This window comes from Hordeum vulgare, chromosome 1H (genome assembly GCF_904849725.1).
Source record: "Hordeum vulgare subsp. vulgare chromosome 1H, MorexV3_pseudomolecules_assembly, whole genome shotgun sequence".
NCBI classification, from domain to species: domain Eukaryota; kingdom Viridiplantae; phylum Streptophyta; class Magnoliopsida; order Poales; family Poaceae; genus Hordeum; species Hordeum vulgare.
The window spans coordinates 489,624,557-489,644,208 of NC_058518.1; the positions used below are offsets into that span (position 1 = coordinate 489,624,557).

The 19,652-nt window shown below is 42.9% G+C and overlaps 2 protein-coding genes and 2 non-coding genes across 5 annotated transcripts; 2 read left to right on the forward strand and 2 right to left on the reverse strand.

The window, feature by feature from the left end:
- The first annotated feature begins 5,014 nt into the window (after positions 1–5,014).
- LOC123417720 (peroxidase 1-like) lies at positions 5,015–6,522 on the forward strand. The gene is made up of 2 exons (XM_045106920.1): positions 5,015–5,319; positions 5,440–6,522. The coding sequence occupies exons 1-2, from the start codon at positions 5,104–5,106 to the stop codon at positions 6,202–6,204; spliced, it is 981 nt and encodes a 326-aa protein (XP_044962855.1). The 5' UTR covers positions 5,015–5,103; the 3' UTR covers positions 6,205–6,522.
- A 2,225-nt stretch (positions 6,523–8,747) lies between these two features.
- LOC123448727 (mitochondrial substrate carrier family protein E) lies at positions 8,748–13,710 on the reverse strand. Of its 2 annotated transcripts, none has more exons than XM_045125712.1 (9): positions 13,502–13,710; positions 11,689–11,804; positions 11,508–11,565; positions 11,181–11,330; positions 10,642–10,852; positions 10,280–10,325; positions 9,854–9,974; positions 9,666–9,738; positions 8,748–9,425 (listed from the first exon to the last, which is right to left on the reverse strand). In XM_045125712.1, the coding sequence occupies exons 1-9, from the start codon at positions 13,617–13,619 to the stop codon at positions 9,236–9,238; spliced, it is 1,083 nt and encodes a 360-aa protein (XP_044981647.1). In that variant the 5' UTR covers positions 13,620–13,710; the 3' UTR covers positions 8,748–9,235. The 2 variants fall into 2 exon arrangements, with proteins under 2 accessions (XP_044981647.1, XP_044981656.1); XM_045125721.1 differs by lacking the exon at positions 13,502–13,710 and adding an exon at positions 12,356–12,629.
- Positions 13,711–18,078: 4,368 nt separating this feature from the next.
- Positions 18,079–18,151, reverse strand: TRNAA-UGC. The gene has a single exon. It is a non-coding gene; the product is annotated as a tRNA-Ala (tRNA).
- A 184-nt stretch (positions 18,152–18,335) lies between these two features.
- On the forward strand, positions 18,336–18,442 carry LOC123423410. Its single transcript, XR_006621070.1, has one exon. It is a non-coding gene; the product is annotated as a small nucleolar RNA Z279/snoR105/snoR108 (small nucleolar RNA).
- Positions 18,443–19,652: the final 1,210 nt, after the last annotated feature.

Consider the following 19,652-nt stretch of genomic DNA (forward strand, 5'->3'; position numbering starts at 1 on the left):
TTGATATGAGATTGTCCATCTACATCATGTCATCTTGCTTAAGGCGGTACTCTGTTCTTTTGGACTTAATACACTAGATGCATGCTAGATAGCGGTCGACGTGTGGAGTAATAGTAGTAGATGCAGAAAGTATCGGTCTACTTGTTTTGGACGTGGTGCCTATAAATATAATCATTGCCATAGATGACGTCACGACTTTGCGCGGTTCTATCAATTGCTCGACAGTAATTTGTTCACCCGCCGTCTACTTGCTTTCATGAGAGAAGCCACTAGTAAACACTACAGCCCCCGGGTCTATTCACATCTATCGTTTCCACTTTCGCTTTTACTTTGCTTTGTTACTTTGTTGCTTTCAGTTCTCACTTGGCGAACAATTTATAAGGGATTGACAACCCCTTCATAGCGTTGGGAGCAGGTTCTTTGTGTTTGTGCAGGCACTTGTGATACTCCTTCACTGGATCAATACCTTGGTTCTCAAACTGAGGGAAATACTTACCACCACTGCGCTACATCACCCTTTCCGCTTCGAGGGAACACCAACGCAAGGCTCCAAGGCCACAGGGGAAATCCTTTGCATATTTGCCTAGAAAGTCCCTTAAGGCGTAGCCGTAGCAGAAGGATTCCTGGTGCCGTCGACATACCTATTTCTGGCGCCGTTGGAAGGTCTTTTGTTGCAGTAGCAGTCCTCCTCCTCCAATCCTAGTCCAACTAGGATTGGAAGGTGGGGTCCTTCTCCACCTTCCCACTTCCCCCTTTTTTTCTTTGATTTCTTTTATCTCCTGCGCATAGGGCCTCTTGGGCTGTCCCACCAGCCCACTAAGGCCTGGTGCGGCACCCCTAAGGCCCATGGTCTTCCCCCGGGTGGGCTGCCCCCCCCCCCCCCCCCGGTGAACATCCGGAACCCATTCGTTACTCCCGGTACACCCGGTAATGCCCGAAAACTTTCCGGTAATCAAATGAGGTCATCCTATATATCAATCTTCGTCTACGGACCATTCCGAAAACCCTCGTGACGTCCGTGATCTCATCCGGGACTCCGAACAACATTCGATAACCAACCATGTAACTCAAATACGCATAAAACATCGCCGAACCTTAAGTGTGCAGACCCTGCAGGTTCGAGAACTATGTAGACATGACCCGAGGGACTCCTCGGTCAATATCCAATAGCGGGACCTAGATGCCCATATTGGATCCTACATATTCTACGAAGATCTTATCGATTGAACCTCAGTGCCAAGGATTCATATAATCTCGTATGTCATTCCTTTTGTCCTCCGGTATGTTACTTGCCCGAGATTCGATCGTCAGTATCCGCATACCTATTTCAATCTCGTTTACCGGCAAGTCTCTTTACTCGTTCCGTAATACAAGATCCCGTGACTTACACTAAGTCACTTTGCTTGCAAGGCTTGTGTGTGATGTTGTATTACCGAGTGGGCCCCGAGATACCTCTCCGTCACATGGAGTGACAAATCCCAGTCTTGATCCATACTAACTCAACGGACACCTTCGGAGATACCTGTAGAGCATCTTTATAGTCACCCAGTTACGTTGTGACGTTTGATACACACAAGGCATTCCTCCGGTGCCAGTGAGTTATATGATCTCATGGTCATAGGAATAAATACTTGACACGCAGAAAATAGTAGCAATAAAATGACACGATCAACATGCTACGTTCATTAGTTTGGGTCTAGTCCATCACATGATTCACTCAATGATGTGATCCAGTTATCAAGCAACAACACCTTGTACATAGTCAGAAGACCTTGACTATCCTTGATCAACTGGCTAGCCAACTAGAGGCTTGCTAGGGACAGTGTTATGTCTATGTATCCACACATGTATCTAAGTCTTCATTCAATACAATTATATCATGGATAATAAACGATTATCTTGATACAGAAATTATAATAATAACTTATTTATCATTGCCTCTAGGGCATAATTCCAACATGGACAAGCGCTACTACTATAGTTACCAGTAGCGCTGCCCATACCAGCACTACTACTAGTGTTTAGCTGTAACGCACATATTTTCAGTGCTACTACTAGGTTTTCCTCTAGTAGTGAGCCCTGAGCCTGCTTCATAGGTACCGCATTCAACAGGGTGAAACAGTGTAAAAAGGTAGAGTCAATAAAAAAAATCATCATGCCCCGGGCCCAGCCCCCCCCCCCCTCGCGCGGCCTGGCCCTGTCTCCGCCAGTGCTGGTATCCTCCATGTAGTGTTGTTAATATATTCGGACACTGGTTAAATGGGATAGAATACATGTTTACAAATCTTTTTGGGATGGGAGCGCTTGATGCTATTTGACCGTGGCTATGTAGACATGGTAAGTTATTTAACGATAAAAGTATTTCTCTAATTTAGGTTATCTATAGATGCACAGATACACTTTGTTTAACGTGCGGAGAATCGAGATATGTTTACGAAGGTGTGTACACGCAACGGCACAGCTAGGACCGGTGCTACCAGGGCTATGGCATGGGGCGTAGCAGTTTGTTGCTTCGCTATGTGTAGCAATTGTTTGCCACTATTTGCTACAGTACCATCGATCCACGCCACCGTGTACCCGCTTAGAGCCCACGGTGAGGGATATTTTTACCTCACATGGATGGCAGCATGACCTTCGAATCGGCCCTCATATGTCTTAGGCGTTATACAGTCTTCATATGATTACTTGTAATCTAAATTTTACATCTTTTAACTTAGACTTAGTTATGCTTGTGTGCATCTTAGTTATGCAGAAACTTGGATGTAATTTTTAAACATTTTAAGTAATAGAACTTCTTTATCGAAAAAAGAACCAAACAACCCCTTAGAGAGAACCCAATGATTGTAGGACGTCACTACACAGCGGCGCCGCACCTGTGTCTTCCGGTGCGGCGGCCGCTGCCTCCTCTGTAAATCGTATTTTAAACCATACTTTCATCATATAAAAAAATTAATGCTCCTAATCTTGCATGAAGAGCATGGGCTTGCACTACATGCATCCGGATCCAAGGAGAAACACGACAGACTCGGCATGCATCCAAGGAGTACTAATAGCAACGATGTTGCATTTTCAAAAAGATTTATCTCTCAAACTGTTATCTCAATTAATGATCCGTTTTCATCACTGACTTTATCGCGACGAGATCTTCAAAACTAGATCCCATGTCGATATGTTTCGACAACTTATGTTTTTCGTTGTTATTTGCCAGATTACTATCACTTACTTGTCACACTATTTGTCACATAGTTCTCACATTAAATCAATTTGGTTATCAGATTTATGAATGTCGATATATCCCCACTAAAAAAGCTTGATTCATTGTACTTGAGTTGTTCATGCATTTACTTGCTTATTATTAGTGTTTTAATACTCATTTTTTAGCTCCACATAACACTGCATTATTTAAAAAGTATAAAATTATTGTCTCGGTAACTACGTATAATTTTTTTGACAACTGGACATATGTAAGATAACAACTATGATAACATAAATGTGGCAACTAGGAACGACGAAAAGAAATCAACGAAACATATTAACATGTGATCTTATTTTGAAGATCTCGTCGAGACGAACCTAACGGTGAAGTCAAATCTCCAATCAAATTATTAATCTGTGAGATAAATCTTTTTTAAAATACAAAAATGCATTTAATGCAATGATGTAAGCATGAGGTGAAAGATTCTTGCATGCACATGGAATTGTGCAAGCAGACGCATGAGAAAGGTGTGGTGGGACGGTTCTCCTTAGATTTTCCCATAATTGTAGTGGCATGACATAGCATACGAATTAGGAGCTTTCGGCTTGAAGCAACAAGTCACCCGTGGAAAATCTGTAGGGATTGTATGGACATGAATGTTTGGTTTGTTGGTGTATCTACATCTTATATAAAAAAAATAGCAATTCAATAAATAGTTGAAAATTTCTAAAAATATTTTTGAAATAAACTTGAAATTTCGTTGTACTTATGAAAAAAAAATTACCCTTTGATTTCTTTTCAACAAAGACAAACTTTCGATCAAAATAATGTGAATAGTGGCCTATAATAGCAAATAAATTTTGTCTTTTTGCCCTGAAGTCAATTTTGGTTTTTTTCATGAGAATTTGTATAGTGATGCAAAACAAAGTCAAGTTTAATCTAAAAAAATTAAACTATTTTGACTTTTTGTTTAAATATTAAAAATAATTTTCTATATATAATGCATATGCAATCAGAAACCAAAGTATATTTTTCAGGATAGTATTAGATATACAGCCAGCCCAAATCATCGTTCAAGCACATGGCACTACAGAAGGTCATTCCCTACATATTATATCATGTGGATAGTTGCCCTTCAATCAGCTGAAACCAGTTCAGAGACAGACGATAGATTCATAGCATGTTAGTATGGACGCCAATCATGGACAATTGCGATGAACGGCTTCGGCGACATCTATTTGCTTCCCTTTTTTCGCTTTGACTTGTTCGATCAGCCGCAGTTTGCATCAGTTGATAACTGAGGCGGTTGTATCGAGATGGTAGTTAGCACATGCATGTGTATATAGGGGGTGTTTATTTTCACGGATTTTTTGATGTATGGATTAAAAAAAATTCTTTTATTCTCATGTGAAACAAACAGGACAGACTTTTAGGGACTAAAAGGGGTATTTGGGAGTAAAGAAAGAAGTCCTTATGGAGGGTCTTTTTGCGACTTTTTGACACTTTTTTCAACAGTGCCCCTACTTTTAACATGTCATTTAATAACTACTATTGCATCATTAGGGGTAACATGATCTTTTTGCATGTCATTTAACGACCTTTAGTTCATGTTTAGTTCATGAAAACAAACGGATAGGGACTAGAGACTTTTTAATTAGGACTAAAAAAAAGTTCTAAGACTTATGAAACAAACAGGGTGAAAACAGGTTGTAACTTGTAACACGTACGTTGACATGCATGCACCCAAAGACTACGTAACCGGCCGGCCGGCATATGCACGTGTATAAATACAGGGAGTTGCGAGGCATATACGCACCACCATCGACATAGATACCACTCGTACCAAAACATTCTTCTCTGTGGCCAAATATTGGAGCTTAATTCGAGCCAGTAATTGGCTAAGGTCCATGGCGATGGCGATCAGGTCTTTGCTGCTGCCTCTGGCCCTGCTGGCTCTCGCAGCTAGCTCGGCGGCGGTGGCTAATCTAGAGATCGGCTTCTACAGCAAGACATGCCCGGACGCCGAGAAGATCGTCCGCGAGGAGATGGCCAAGATCATCGCCGCCGCGCCCAGCCTGGCCGGCCCGCTCCTCCGGCTCCATTTCCACGACTGCTTCGTCAGAGTACGTGTAGTAACTTGCCTAGTCTGTTGTCGCAATTCTTTCTGCTGCCATCGACCATGTCATGTCATCCCATGGAGTGTACGCTTACATGTGCCGCGCATGCAAATGGGTTCATTGCAGGGTTGTGACGCCTCTGTCCTCCTGGAATCCACGGAGGGCAACGTGGCGGAGAAGGACGCCAAACCAAACAAGAGCCTGCGAGGGTTCGGCTCCGTGGAGCGGGTCAAGGCCAAGCTCGAGGCCGCGTGCCCGGGCATCGTCTCCTGCGCCGACGTGCTCGCCCTCATGTCCCGCGACGCCGTCGTGCTGGCCAAGGGCCCCTTCTGGCCGGTGGCGTTGGGAAGGAGAGACGGCAGGGTGTCCAGCGCCACGGAGGCGAGCAACGAGCTGCCCCCGGCCTCCGGCGACGTACCTCTGCTGGCCAAGATCTTCGCCTCCAAGGGGCTCGGCCTCAAGGACCTCGTCGTCCTCTCCGGCGCCCACACGCTCGGCACGGCGCACTGCCCGTCCTTTGCGGACCGGCTCTACAACACCACCTCTGGCTCCGTCGACCCGTCCCTGGACAGCGAGTACGCCGACAAGCTGAGGCTCAAGTGCAGGAGCGTTGACGACCGCACCATGCTCTCGGAGATGGACCCCGGCAGCTTCAAGACCTTCGACACCAGCTACTACCGCCACGTCGCCAAGCGGAGGGGCCTCTTCCGCTCCGACGCCGCGCTCCTCTTCGACGCCACCACCAGGGACTACGTCCAGCGCATCGCCACCGGCAAGCTCGACGGCGACTTCTTCAGTGACTTCAGCGCGTCCATGATCAAGATGGGCGACGTCGGCGTGCTCACTGGCACCCAAGGAGAGATCAGGAAGAAGTGCTACGCCCTCAATTAGCGTAACTGCATGGTGCATGCATCATCTGATACGATTATCCAATATGATGTATTATTGTCAATGGTATTTCATTAATTAAATCATTTCTTCACCAAAGTCCATGGGGCAGCTACATGTTACGTAAGTAGTACGTGTTGTCTTGTGCCATTGTGTGGAGGTCCTGGACCTTTCGACCTGGTCACATTCTGCAGTTCATCAGAAACTTAAGAGGAACTTAGTGAGGCCTGGAACTACCGGTTGCCGGATTGTTCACTCAGAACTTAATTAATGAGAACCCATGTTTCAGCAATAAGCCGTTTCTCTTGGGCACATGGCCTTGTAAGCGGTTGTAACCCATGGATTGTCGTTCAAGACAACTGACAAGGAGCTAGCAGTCTTTTGTATTGACTTATTTAAAAGTCATGATATATATCTCAACACATTTCCTCAGGTTTAGGCTTATTTAGTCTTTAGATGTGGGATTGATGTAGGCTGTAGAATTATTATTTTTTTAATATTGTGTTGGCAAGGTCTTAAACTCAAGACCTTTTGGCTCGGATATCATATGAATTCATACTCCAGTCAACTTATCCAAAAGTCCAAACTGATGGAGGGAGACACACAATATATTTCAACATTTTAGTCATATTCGCGACAGTTGCTCATGGCCACTGAGGTCATTAGGTTGTTCGATGTTGCAATAGACTCTCGTGCACTTTCGGGTGCAAAATTCTGGCTTCGTTGACAATTGAAGAGGAAGGTGACGGGTTTAACTTCGCCACAACGCACTAGTTCATGTCAAAAATCAAGAATTCACTGGATATGGGAGGGGAAGGCGGACACGGGATATTTTCAGGCATTTGCAAGTGTGCAGCGACGGAAGAATCATATTTTTAGACTCCGAGCAGGAAAGGCGAACCGCATGTTTGATAATGTCGCAGGAATGGATGCAATCTTATCGTACCTGTGGATGCTAACTAGGGAGCGTGGATTGGTGGATGATGATGTGAAAAATGAGCAATGTTCCCATGTAAGGTGGGTGCTCGCCAAAGGGCGTTGCACATTCTATAGATAGTTGTATAGGATCTTGTACTGTTTGGATTCCCTTTCTTAATACAGAAGATGCACGACTTGTATGTTCTTGAAAAGAAAAAAATCATTGGTCTAAAAGAATCTAGGCTTATGAGATCCTAAGGCATGGAAATCATAATGAAACGACGCTTACGGAACACGGACGGGGTAACCCACCTTACCAAAGCATGACCACAAGAAAGCGTCAAAGGCGATACATGATACTCCCTCTGTTTTTAAATATTAGTCTTTTTAGAGATTTCATTGCGAACTACATACATATACATATTTATAAACATAATTTAGATTGTAAATTCATTCCTTTTGTTCCGTATATAGTCTAGTAAGAAATTTGCGTACAAAGTAGTTGTAGTCCGTGAAGATACATATAACCGAGTCCGAATTGTAAGGAGATGGAATGACCAACTTACCGGCCTTCGTGTCCTTAGCCGCCATTGGCCATACCAACATGCCAACATGCATGATGCGGCCAGTTTAGCTAGCTTAAGCCCGCATGCATGTTTAACTTGCATGCTATGGGATAGCGGAGTAAGACTCACTTGCACGTTATGTCCACACTGTACTAATATATGATCGTTCGACAGCCGAGGAAGATACTTCCTCCGTTCCTAAATATTAAAGTCTTTTAAAAAGTTTCACTAAGAAGACTATATACGAATGTATATAGACATACTTTAGAGTATAGATTCACTCGTTTTGTTTCGTATGTAGCCCTTTAGTAAAATATTTGAAAAGACTTACATTTAGGAACGGAGGGAGTAGAACTTAACTTTCTTGCATGGAAATTATGGAAAAGAATACTCCCTTCGTTTCTAAATATAAGTATTTTTAAAAAATTTACTAGAGGACTACATACGAGCAATACGCAAAAGAATACTCCCTCCGTTTCTGAATATAACATATGTCTACATACATGAGTGAATCTACACTCTGGAAAAGACTTATACTCCCTCCGTTCCGAAATATAAGTCTTTGAAGAGATTTCACTAGTGGTCTACATACGGAGCAAAATAAATGAATCTATACTTTAAAGTATGTCTATATACATCTGTATGCAGTCCACTAGTGAAACCTCTAGAAAGATTTATATTTAGGAACGGAGGGAGTATTTAGGAATGGAGGAAGTACAAAGTAGTGTAGTGGTCTAAAAAAAATCGTGAATACGCAAAAGATGTGTGTATCATTGTATTGATAGAGAAAATAGAATATAATTTGTAACAGGGTTAATCTCATAAGCACATGCGCAGAAGAGATATAGTGATCTAAATGATCTTATATTCCTTTACGGAGAAAGTGCCTTTTTTGTATATAATAGTTAAGCTACAGCACAAATCACACAATTTGTTGTACAAATATAAAAAATTAGAAGAAGAAAAAAATAGTGAATGGGACATTTAGAGATTGTTAGAAGCACGTGCAGCAAAGGATCATATATTGTGTTTTAGAAAAAAAGGATTTTGTTCTTTCTTCAATCAAGGCAAAAGTTTTTCATTTTTATTAATTGAGAAGAAGAATGTTGCCCGGTTAATCATGCAAAACTCTAGCAGGACTGTGCAGGACACACGGCTTATATGTCTAACTCCGGTCGAGCTTGTTCAGACTACAAACCATCCTCCACCTTGTGACATGTCAGCTCATCATATCACCATGCATTGCTCGACATCATACAGATGGTTGATCCCATACGACACAACCCCTCGAGCATTCAAGGAAACGATCATCATCCATACACAAACTATGTGAGAAACTGAGAATGCTGCTGCTGGCTCCTAACTCACAAAATCTCCGACTTAACGAAGGACAGCCAGCTCTTCTCTCTTTCTGCTACCTACATATGTTTCTGCATTGCTGAAAATGCATATCCACTTCAACATCGGCAAGAAGGAACTCCGCCACCGGACAAACCAAAAAAAAATCCTCTGGGTCAATTCTCTCTTGCGCCTCAGCCTCAGTGGGTCTGTTAGTTCAAGGCCGTTTCCGCATCTGCATCGGTCTTCTTGTTGAAATGCTCTCTCAGGAATTCCACCGCCATGAACGTGAATGCAGATGCGGGTATGTACCATATTATCCGAGGGACACTTCCCTTGAACAAGCCATTCACTCCCTCGGAATCCCATGTCTTTTTAATAGCATCCAGCCATCCATCATACCTGATTGATTGTATTACAAAACACAAAGAAATTTAGCAGCCGAGGATACAAATCACATGCTACCAAACGGAACAGGAAATGATGTTTGTCAGGGTGATGTAGAGAGTGAATGGTTCTAGAGGTCAACGGAAAGAAAAATGGGGAGGGATGCGTCAATGTGCGTCGAATAAATATCAAACTGGCTAGCCGAAAAACTGATGCATGCGTCAATCACAAGGGTCAGATTTTGCCATGTACTACCTAGTAGTTGATCCTTGTACTTGTAGTCTTGTCTTGATCACATCCAAGGGGGTTGTCAAGTATGCACTAAAACCTGCAAAACACATTGGAAAAGAGTGGTAAATCAACAGGCTAAACACTTCGGGATTCTCAAGAAACATGATAGCCAACATATGATTTATTAAATATATATAATAGACCAGACCTACCGCCTGATAATCCTCCTAGAACAAGCCCTTCAAAAGAGTTGCTGACTTGCAAATCGCTGTCTGGCAAATACTTCCTCTTCCCATATACAGTCAGTTCTTTCATTGCTTCGTAGAAAGTTACCTGGAGGTGCCAAAGATCATGCACATAAAAAGGATTGGAAGGGAAATATCTTAAATTGTCTGCAGCACACAAGCACGTGGTTTTAAAGAAAAAATTAACAGATCTGGCAATGACATAATACTGTTAGACAAAACCAATATCCACAACATCTGGAGTTGAATGCAATGACCAAGATCTAGCCGCCTTACTACCTACTACCGATAGGAGCTGGCCCAAACATAAAAACAGACATTTCTTTCAAGAGGCGAACAGGTCTCCAAAGTTATAAGAAGAATGAGAAAAGCATAAGCTGAATTCTCGCTTACCATTAGGCCAGCAAACGGGACATCCCTGGCAAGCGTAGACCCATATCTGCGAGAAATAAATGGTTTTGTGACTGAAGCAAAACTAAAATGTGTGACAACTAGACTATCATCATGTGCGGAATAGTATCAGTTTTCTTTGCACAAAAGTTGGTCAAGTTTGTTCCACGAACAACCATACATTCATCTTAAAAAATGTGCGCATAAAAAATTCAAAAAAATTGTGATAACCTTTTAAAATTGATACTCATACTTGTATCACAGTATTCGAGTGTATGTTTTCTTATGCCAGACCAATAAAACTCTTTTTTTCTCTCTAGAAAACAGAAGCTGTTATTCTAGCAACAAGCAGTCAGTGCCAGTACCCTGCATAGAGTCCCTTCACACCATGATCTCTCCAGATAGAAGAGCCAGCATGGAACATTCCATTATAGTAACCATACATCTGAGTGCCAGGAGATTGAGAAAAATTCCCTTTTGTAGCATTTAGTGCCCAAGATTTGCTGGAGCCTTGGACTTGCATCCGTTGCTTCATAACTTCACAAGGCACATAGATAAAAGATCCAAGTGTATCTCCTGGAGTGGGCATTCAAAAGTTTATGTGGTGTCAATGAAGCAGCACATTATTCCAATGAAAAGGAAAAGTGTATCAGTACAGCATTACATGAGTGACAAAGCAGAAGAACAGAGAAGCTTGAATATGCAGAAGACCTCATGCACTGCGTGACACTAAAATTGACAAAGAATAACTTATTGAGAACTCAATGTAGACTGCGTGTGAAAATCAGTTTCTGCCTCTAAATCCTAGTAACATGCTGATAAAACCATTCACAAATTTTAAGCAACATCATGCAGATTTTCTGGGGGGTAAAATACAGTACACATAAAGTAAATAATTTCTCACCAATTCCTCCAGCAATAAAGTGAGACCAATGACCACTGAGATTAGGATTATTGTTCTCCAGCCATGTCTTTGTTGATTCAATAACACCAAAATATGTTGCACCTGTAGCAAGTGAACCAGTAATGCCTGGACTAACTCCTCTGTAAAAACCTGAAATATGGCAAGAGTACTGAAGTTTACAAGATGACTACTGGAGCTCTGAATAAGGTCAAACAAATCTCAGTACTCGGCCACAGGGAGATTTTTTCTGGGTTTCACAAAGCTAATACTACAGTGTTCCAGGATTTTCACTCTCTTTTTTCACTAAAAATCAGAGCAGCTGCTAACCTCTTAATCCATCAGAAGCCCAAACTGTCCTGACCATCTGAAAAATATTCTTCTGAGCCTGTTCAGAACAAGTGAAGAAAGACATGGCATCAATGTGTCAAAATCATTCAATAAAACAAGAAACTCTACAGCTCACGGCCATATAAAGTGCGTGGAAATTTTTAGGAAAACGATTCCACACCTTAGCACCTGACATTATAGCTTGACTCTGAAGCCTTGTTTTCACGGTGTCAACTGGATGCATCATGCCTTCTCCAAATGCGCCTGCGATTGCTCCCCACACAAATTCCCTCCATACTGTATCAGGAGATTTATGTCAGTAACAGCATAGTGCACATTTTTGGAACTGTGTATTGCTCTGTTCTATAAACTCTATTATAAATTAGCAGTTTAGCACATAGTCTGCTGTCAAGGTGCAGCCAAATTTCGGTGAAAATGAACCATCATAAAATTATAGATTTACTGTAGTGAAATACATAATCCATTCTAAAAATGTCAAACTATTTATCAGATTCATGAGTGGGCAAGGATATGATACATCAATTGCCATCTTGCCATGTCCGGATCTAAACAGTAATGTTTGCTCATAGAAGCATGTTTACTACATAACCATCCAATGCAAGGCAATAACTAACAACAATATGAATAATAACCTGCTATTTGCATAGAACAAAACCTATATTGCAGAAAACATAACAGATGGTCCGTATCATTCAATCAGGTCAAAATCCTAAGCCCAATAAACAACAAACTCACGCTGCGAGGCCCACCTCCATCTTGTACACTCATCTCAAGTTAAATACAAAGGACCCCAAGATTATTATTTTTTTGGGAAGGGGGGAGGGTACTGCAGAAGTTGGTGATGTTCGGAGACAGCGATTGGTGGGTCAGGCTCTGGACGCTAACAACGGCAGTAGGGGAAGAGGGCCAGGATGCCGCCATGGATGCCGATGCGTGTGATTGCTCAGGGGACTAACTACATTGCCTATTTTGTGGTCCTAGCGAAACAGCTAGCGAAATCATTCAAGAAGGAACCAAAGCAAAGCAACATGAGCAGCATGCATGCATATGAAAGATAGTGGTGTCTATATCAAGATGTAAGCAAAGCTGAACCCAAAGGAGATGATTCTGGCCATCAATCGATCCCCTTTACTCCTTTAGAGTTAACTGGAATATGGGAACAAACCACAAGGCTACATACATCTGGCCTTTGTTCTCAAGTAACTAACAAGGGTTTAGTCTTTAGTGCAAAACTAGCTACTAGTATAGTAGTATAACACTATATATGCACTGGCAAGTACACAAGGAAACCATCTCAATCTGCAGCGTTAACAGAAAGTGCAAGTGATCTGGAATTTGCCAAAGAAAATAGTTATCTGGAGCTCACCTACCAGGTGCTTTGGTAACTAGGTGCTGATGCTAATTGCTTAGTATCAAATGTAAACTGTCTGCAACATGTAGGTTTAATTTCCTGTCCTGTTCCTGACATACATTTTGGATCTACTGGATGATTTCCTTGAAATAAGGTAGTTACAGGCAACCATTTCCAAGCATTTTTTGAGATTTTCGCTAACTTTTGAAGGACAACATACTTGTGGGTGTGTATGGGTGTTCCAGTGTGTAAATATCCTGGGCAATGGCATATTAGTGCCATTGACTGAAATTTAAGAGCTCATTTTTTCCGTATTCAAGCCACGAAATCATTCAAACCGCGAAACTATGCCTTTAAAATCACTCACAGCAGCGTGGATTGATAAAGTACTGGCTAGCTAGCTAGCTAGCTACTCTCCATGAATCCGTGCCACATGCCCTTCATGGCATTTCTACTCCTGGTACAACCCATGTCGACCTACCTCTCCACCTGAAGGATCAAAAAAGGACCTACCTCACGAACGATCCATGGATGCCCTGCATAAAGCTGCTATTGTAGCACAAGCGAAAAGCTACTGTTCTAGACGAATCCAGAGGGGCGGGGGGCGGGGGGCGGTCCTTACCTGGGGGGAGAAGAGGAGGGGGAGCTGAAGAGAGCTTCGGCGGGACTGGAGAGATAGTAGAGGAGGCGCCCCCGCAAGGCTCGGCTCGGTCTCCGGCGCTTCTCGACGGCGGCACCATGAAACGGAGGGAGGACTGGAAGGGGGGGGTGCCGGTGGAGATGGCGGCGGCGGCGGCGACGGCGGCGAACGCGGTGCGGGTGGAGGGAGGGAGGAGGCGAACGCGATGCGGGTTCGGGAATTGTTTGTTCTCGGCCGCTGCCGTTCATGGGCTTTTCTGGGCTGTCCACTTGGGCTGGTTATTTTTTCAGATGTCCACTGGCGGCCATTTGATATTTTTTTACAGCATTTGCTGGAAAAAATGATTTTTTACAGCAGGGCATGCCCAGAAAATTTGAGAGAGGAAGTAAAAACTGCTGAATGTCCAAACAGTACCCGGGATTGCCTTCTGATATAGGATCTTCGGAAACAAAAATGCTAAACATACAAAGAGTTACATAAGGTTACACGCTGACTAAGATTATTTCTTTCAAACTAACCACTCCCCCCTGATTTTCAAGGAGGGTGGGGCCCTCGTTTCCCTTAATCCCCAATCAAAAAACACCATTTTGTAAAACCTATGTAAACTTATGTATGTGTAGCATTGCTGCTTCGGAAATGGGGTCCTTTAAATACTTCAAGGACATCATTTGGGGGAAGGTGAAAGGGTGGATAAAAAAATATTATATGTGACATGCACGGAAATCCTAATAAAAACAGTGGCCCAAACGATCCTAGTATATTCAATGTCTTGCTTGAAACTTTCAAGGGGTTTATGTGAACACATAAATGAGCTTAATAGACAGTTCTTTTGGCGCAGCAAATATAGATAACGCAAACCTTATTGGGCATCTTGGAAGGCAATGAAGAGTTATGGTGGTCTTGGTTTCCGTGATCTTTAACTATTTAACATTGTTGGACGAGTGGACGTAGCAGTAATAAGAAGTTACCATTATGTACCAGTTAGCAAGACGATTTTTGGTCATGGCAATACGAAAGAAAGGGATGCTTCATGGTTTGCTCAGCATATTGTATGTTGGTCTCAAAAGGAAAAGGAGAGGATATATCCTTGACGGTAGAGCTTCATCATCTAATGCGGGTGCCGAGGAGAAATGTTGGACTACCATGTGGAGTGTTAAGGTTCGGATGGAAATCACAACCTTCTTGTGGGGCCTTGCAAGGCATTCTCTCCCTACGGAAGATGTGCGTCACCAACGAGAGATGAGCCCAAATGAGCACTGTCATTTTTGTGGCGTCGTTGATTCTTGGAGACTCTCCTTAGTTGAGTGTACACCATCAAGGTGTGTATGGGATTTAATGGATGAAGGTCTAGTGGAGCATATTGTCGAGATTAGAGAGTCGAGTGCGAAACATTGGCTTTTCAAGATGTTGGAATCATTGTCACTTGCAAATTTATAACATTATTGGTAACCTTGTGGGCGATTTGGACGACGAGAAGGAAGTCAAATCAAGAAGGAATTTTTCAGATCCCTATGTCAACATACATGTTTGTTCAACGCTTTTTATTTTTTAACTTGACAACATCAATGCCCTAAAATCTGTGTTCGTGCCCCGGGCTACCCACATTTTTTCTATTTGTAAATGTTGGAAGCCACCCCCGGCCGATCATGTTAAATTTTACGTTGATGGTGGTATAGCTAGCCACTAGTGGCGATGGAGGTGTAGCAGCAGCAATATGCAGAGGCATTGTCGAAATTTATCTTGGATCATCGGGAATTGTCTGCCCCTGGTGTGAAGGAGCCGACATCATTGGAGGCTCTTGCGTGCATTGAGGCATTGGCACTCGCCGAGGATTTGATGGTGAGTAAGGTGGTTATTGCATGTGATTGCAAGCAAAAAGTGGAGAATATCAAAGGTGGTTCCACGGGCTCTTACTTGCTCATCATTAAGTAGTTCATTCTTTGGTCTAGCTAGTTGATAGTTGTTCAGTTGGGTACGAAGCTTGAGCTTCAAAATTTGAAGCTCATAGTCTTGCCAAACATGTCGCTTGCTTGATCAGGGTCGCCATTTATGGCTTCTTAATCCCCATGACCCAACTTGTATCATATGAATGTTTATATCACGCAATAAAGGTGGTTGGCATATGTGGAACTAGTGGAAGCCAACACCACTTACATCCAGACACATGGCACTAAAGAAGGTTATTTCCACGGGTGCATATTATATCTCTTGACAAGTATCGCATAGTTGTTGACATTGATATATACAAGTAAACACGACCATGTGTTGCAACGGGAGGGAAAAAAGAACAACCAGATCTATCTCATGACTCGCCGACGATGACGTATGCTCTCAAAGAGGACAAAACAAGAAAACCGTAGATGACAAAATTAACTTGGTAAAGGAAGATCTACTTTTGCAGAAAAAAAATACTTAATGATGACATGATAGATGGAACATAACTTAATGATGGCATGCAAATATTGAAAAAGAGAAGCTTAAAAATGGCATGATAAGATATAAAAAAATAGATAGGAAAAGCCAAATGGTGGAAACATCCCCTAAAGGAGGAAAAGGACGAGAGCAACAGCAGTAACTAAAAAAACATGACTCAATGCGTGATACAAACATATATATAGGAAAAACAGAGAATCTATAGAAATAAACTCAACAAAGACAAGAAAATATTAAAATCCCTGAAAAAACTTATATATAAAAACGGGGGAAGTAAATAAAAAAAAGGTAAATTTGACGATGACATGAAAAGATACGAGCAAATCTATACCTAATAATAAAGCGGCTATTGCTTCCGTCGGAAAACCTACCACGACATTTTTATAAAAAAGCCCCTGTAATTTTTGTTATTCAACCCGTGCTTCATAATTTATCTGCAACGCAAAAAGAAAAACCGATTCACTGTAAAAATTATACCCGTACGCATCGTCTCCTCCCGTCGACCCTGGGCCGCCGCCACACCACTCGCCGCTGCGGCCGACCTCAACCGCCACCGCTGTTGATCTCAACCCACCCGTCTCCGTGGCTGTACCTCTCCCCGCTCACTGCCCCCATTGCGGCGCTCGAGCGCATCGCGTCGACCCTGGTCCATCCTGGCATGTGCCCAGACCGCTGCCACACCACTCGCCGCCGCGGCCGACCTCAACCACCACTGTTGTCGATATCAACCCACCCGCCTCCGCGGTCGTACCTCTGCCCGCTTGCTGCCCCCGTTTCGGCGCTCGAGCACATCTTCTGGATCAAATCAACGCGACAGCTACAACGACTTGGGATGATGCGTCTGCTCGATGCAAAACGGCGGCGGCGCGCGGATAAGGTGCAGCGGAGCGAAGTACTTGCAGGTGGAGGCGTGCCTCCATGGCTCACACGGGGAACTCCGAGGTTATGGCGCGGCAACGACGACTCCTTATGGCCAGATAGAGGCGCCTAACCCTTGCTTCCCTCATCGTATCCCCTCCTCCGGCAGGAACTCATCATCTGGTGAGATCCCCTTCCCTTGCCTCCAACCGTGTGCCAAGCACCGACAAGAAATTTTGTTTTGTGAGAATTTGTTTGCTGATGAATGAATGTATTGAATGTAAGATTGCATTGTTGGAGAGAGAGAGAATGGAACACCACATTCAGTTTGTCATCTGATCCCACATTCTCTACCCCATGAGTGAAATAAGATAACAATCCATTGATCAATTCACGTAGCCTCTTTGTTTTGCTTTGCTTGTCCCGCTTAATTTCTCATCATGATGGAATTAACAATGGACGAGTTGATTTCTCAACAAAATAGGATAGGACTGACTACATTAGTTAGTTAGCTTATTATTTTAATAAATCAAAATGATTATAAAAAGATTAAAAACGTGTGGTATTTTTTTCTTCGTTGCAACGCACGGGCCCTTTTGCTAGTACATATATAAGATGAAAAAACAGTTTTACGATATAAAATAGGCATGCGGAAAAAATCAAATGGTGAAAACATCCCCTAAAGGAGGAAAAGAACGAGAGCAACAACAATAACTAAAAAAAAACATGACTCAATGCGTGATACAAACATATGGATAGGAAAAACAGAGAATCTAAAGAAAAAAAACTCCACGAAGACAAGAAAATATTAAAATGTCTAAAAAACTGGGGAAGTAAATAAAAAAAGGTAAATTTGACGATGACAAGAAAAGATACCAGCAAATAGATATATAAGATGAAACATCAGTTTAACGATATAAAATAGGCATGCGGAAAAAATCAAATGGTGGAAACATCCCCTAAAGGAGGTAAAAAACGAGAGCAACAACACTAACTAAAAAAACATGACTCAATGCGTGATACAAACATATAGATAGGAAAAAACAGAGAATATATAGTCAAGAACTCCACAAGGACAAGAAAATATCAAAATCTTTAAACGCACTTATATATTAAAAACAGGAAAAGTAGATAGAAAAAAGGAAATTTGACGATGACATGAGAAGATATGAGCAAATAGATAAGATGAAAAATCAGTTTATAACGATATAAAATAGGCATGAGGGAAAAATATATAGACAAACTGACCAGCGGCGAAAAAATAAATTTGGAGATGCGGGGGATCGAACCCCGTGCCTCCCGCATGCAAAGCGGGCGCTCTACCATTTGAGCTACATCCCCTTTGTTCATAATCGTCATGAGATATTATAAATGCTTTAGCATTGCTGCCAACTTGTTATCTTATCAGAACGTGTAAATGCAAGTTTAGTCCCACCTCGGCTGCAGGGCGCGAGCGCGTGGAGACGAGGCGTTTAAAGAGGGGACGGGGTGCGGCGTGGTTAAGCATGATCCTTCAGGCAGCAAAGGGAGATGAGGAGTGGTACAGGCTCGCCTAATTTATGCGAGAGGGGTGCCCGCCCCAACAAGCCTGTTACGACACTGGGGCGTCCCCGTGATTTACCATCTGATCCCGAACTCAAAATTGTTTCTTTTTTTTTTCCCCGTTCAGCTCTTTTTCCTTGGTTTTTCTCTTGCTTCTTTTTAGCGTCTTTCTGATTTTGAATACCGTTTGGTTTATGGTTTTCGTTTTTTGGTTTCGCCGAGCTTTGTTTTGGCTGTGGCTTCTCTATCTTTTGGCGGGGTGATCTTGCGTTTGATGGAGACCTTAGCAAAAATCTCAAATTGCATGCTTCACTCCATTGAGAACACGGAAGAGATCTGTGCTGATGGAACCGCGTCCGCGCGGTTGCAATCACTCGAGCAAGGAAAAGACGTGACGCGTTTCCGTCCTAATCTGGTAACATTATTATTCCTTTGAACGAATAATCTACAGTCCGCATATCGACTGCTCTCTCGTACACGCACTAGCTCATGGCCACGGTCCCACAAATTATATGCCGGAAAGACTGCCCCCCTCAATTATTAGGCACGCAAAGACACGGAATTCCTGGACAGGAACTGCGCCGCTCTACGCCAAGAAAAACCTCTCGCACCAAACATTCTTCTAACATCGACTCTCTAAGAGCGAACACTGTAAAAACGTAAACGGTAAAAGTTAAATACAGATTGAAAAAAAAACATTTTAAGAAACCATTTTAGCTATGTTGAAACAAAATTTGTTAAAAAAACTGTAGAACCGTCGTAAAGAGTTTCTTCCTCTGGTCCGGTGACCGCCCTCCCTTTCTCCAGCTGACCGTGCCGCGTCTAACTCCGTCAGCCGTGCCTTGTCGACCGCCTCCGTCGTCAGCGACTTGCTCTGTTGCCAGCCGTGCCCCTTTGCCCGCCACGGTGGGAGTATTTCGGCGGCCAGGCCGAGGTCATGGGAGGCCATGGCGAGGTCGAGCCCATCCAATTCAAACCGAAGGCGATGATTGTGGCGTACAACGGCCTTTTTTGGCTTGTGGTGATGAATTGCGACAAGTTTTGGACGGATTCTTGCGGCGGCGTGTTTGCTCCAACGAGGTTTGACCGGTATACGGACCCTCCCTCCTAGAATCTGTCTTCCAACCTTCAAAAATAAGGGTTTCGATGTGGCTTTATCATGCCTCTTGAAAATTTTACGGGTTGAACCACTTTTACGGTTTCTGTTCTGCACACTTTTTGCGATCAAAATTGTAAAAAACAAAATTTTTACGGATTTGACCACTTATATGCCTAGTTTTAAAAACCAGATTGGACTGGA

Coding starts and splice junctions, on each gene's coding strand:
- LOC123417720 (XM_045106920.1), top strand. CDS start 5,104: ATGGCGATGGCGATCAGGTCTTTGCTGCTGCCTCTGGCCCTGCTGGCT. Junction 5,320..5,439: donor TCCACGACTGCTTCGTCAGA/GTACGTGTAGTA, acceptor GGTTCATTGCAG/GGTTGTGACGCCTCTGTCCT.
- LOC123448727 (XM_045125712.1), bottom strand. CDS start 13,619: ATGGTGCCGCCGTCGAGAAGCGCCGGAGACCGAGCCGAGCCTTGCGGG. Junction 11,805..13,501: donor CCCTCCTCTTCTCCCCCCAG/GTAAGGACCGCC, acceptor CTCCTGATACAG/TATGGAGGGAATTTGTGTGG. Junction 11,331..11,507: donor GGCTTCTGATGGATTAAGAG/GTTAGCAGCTGC, acceptor GCCATATTTCAG/GTTTTTACAGAGGAGTTAGT.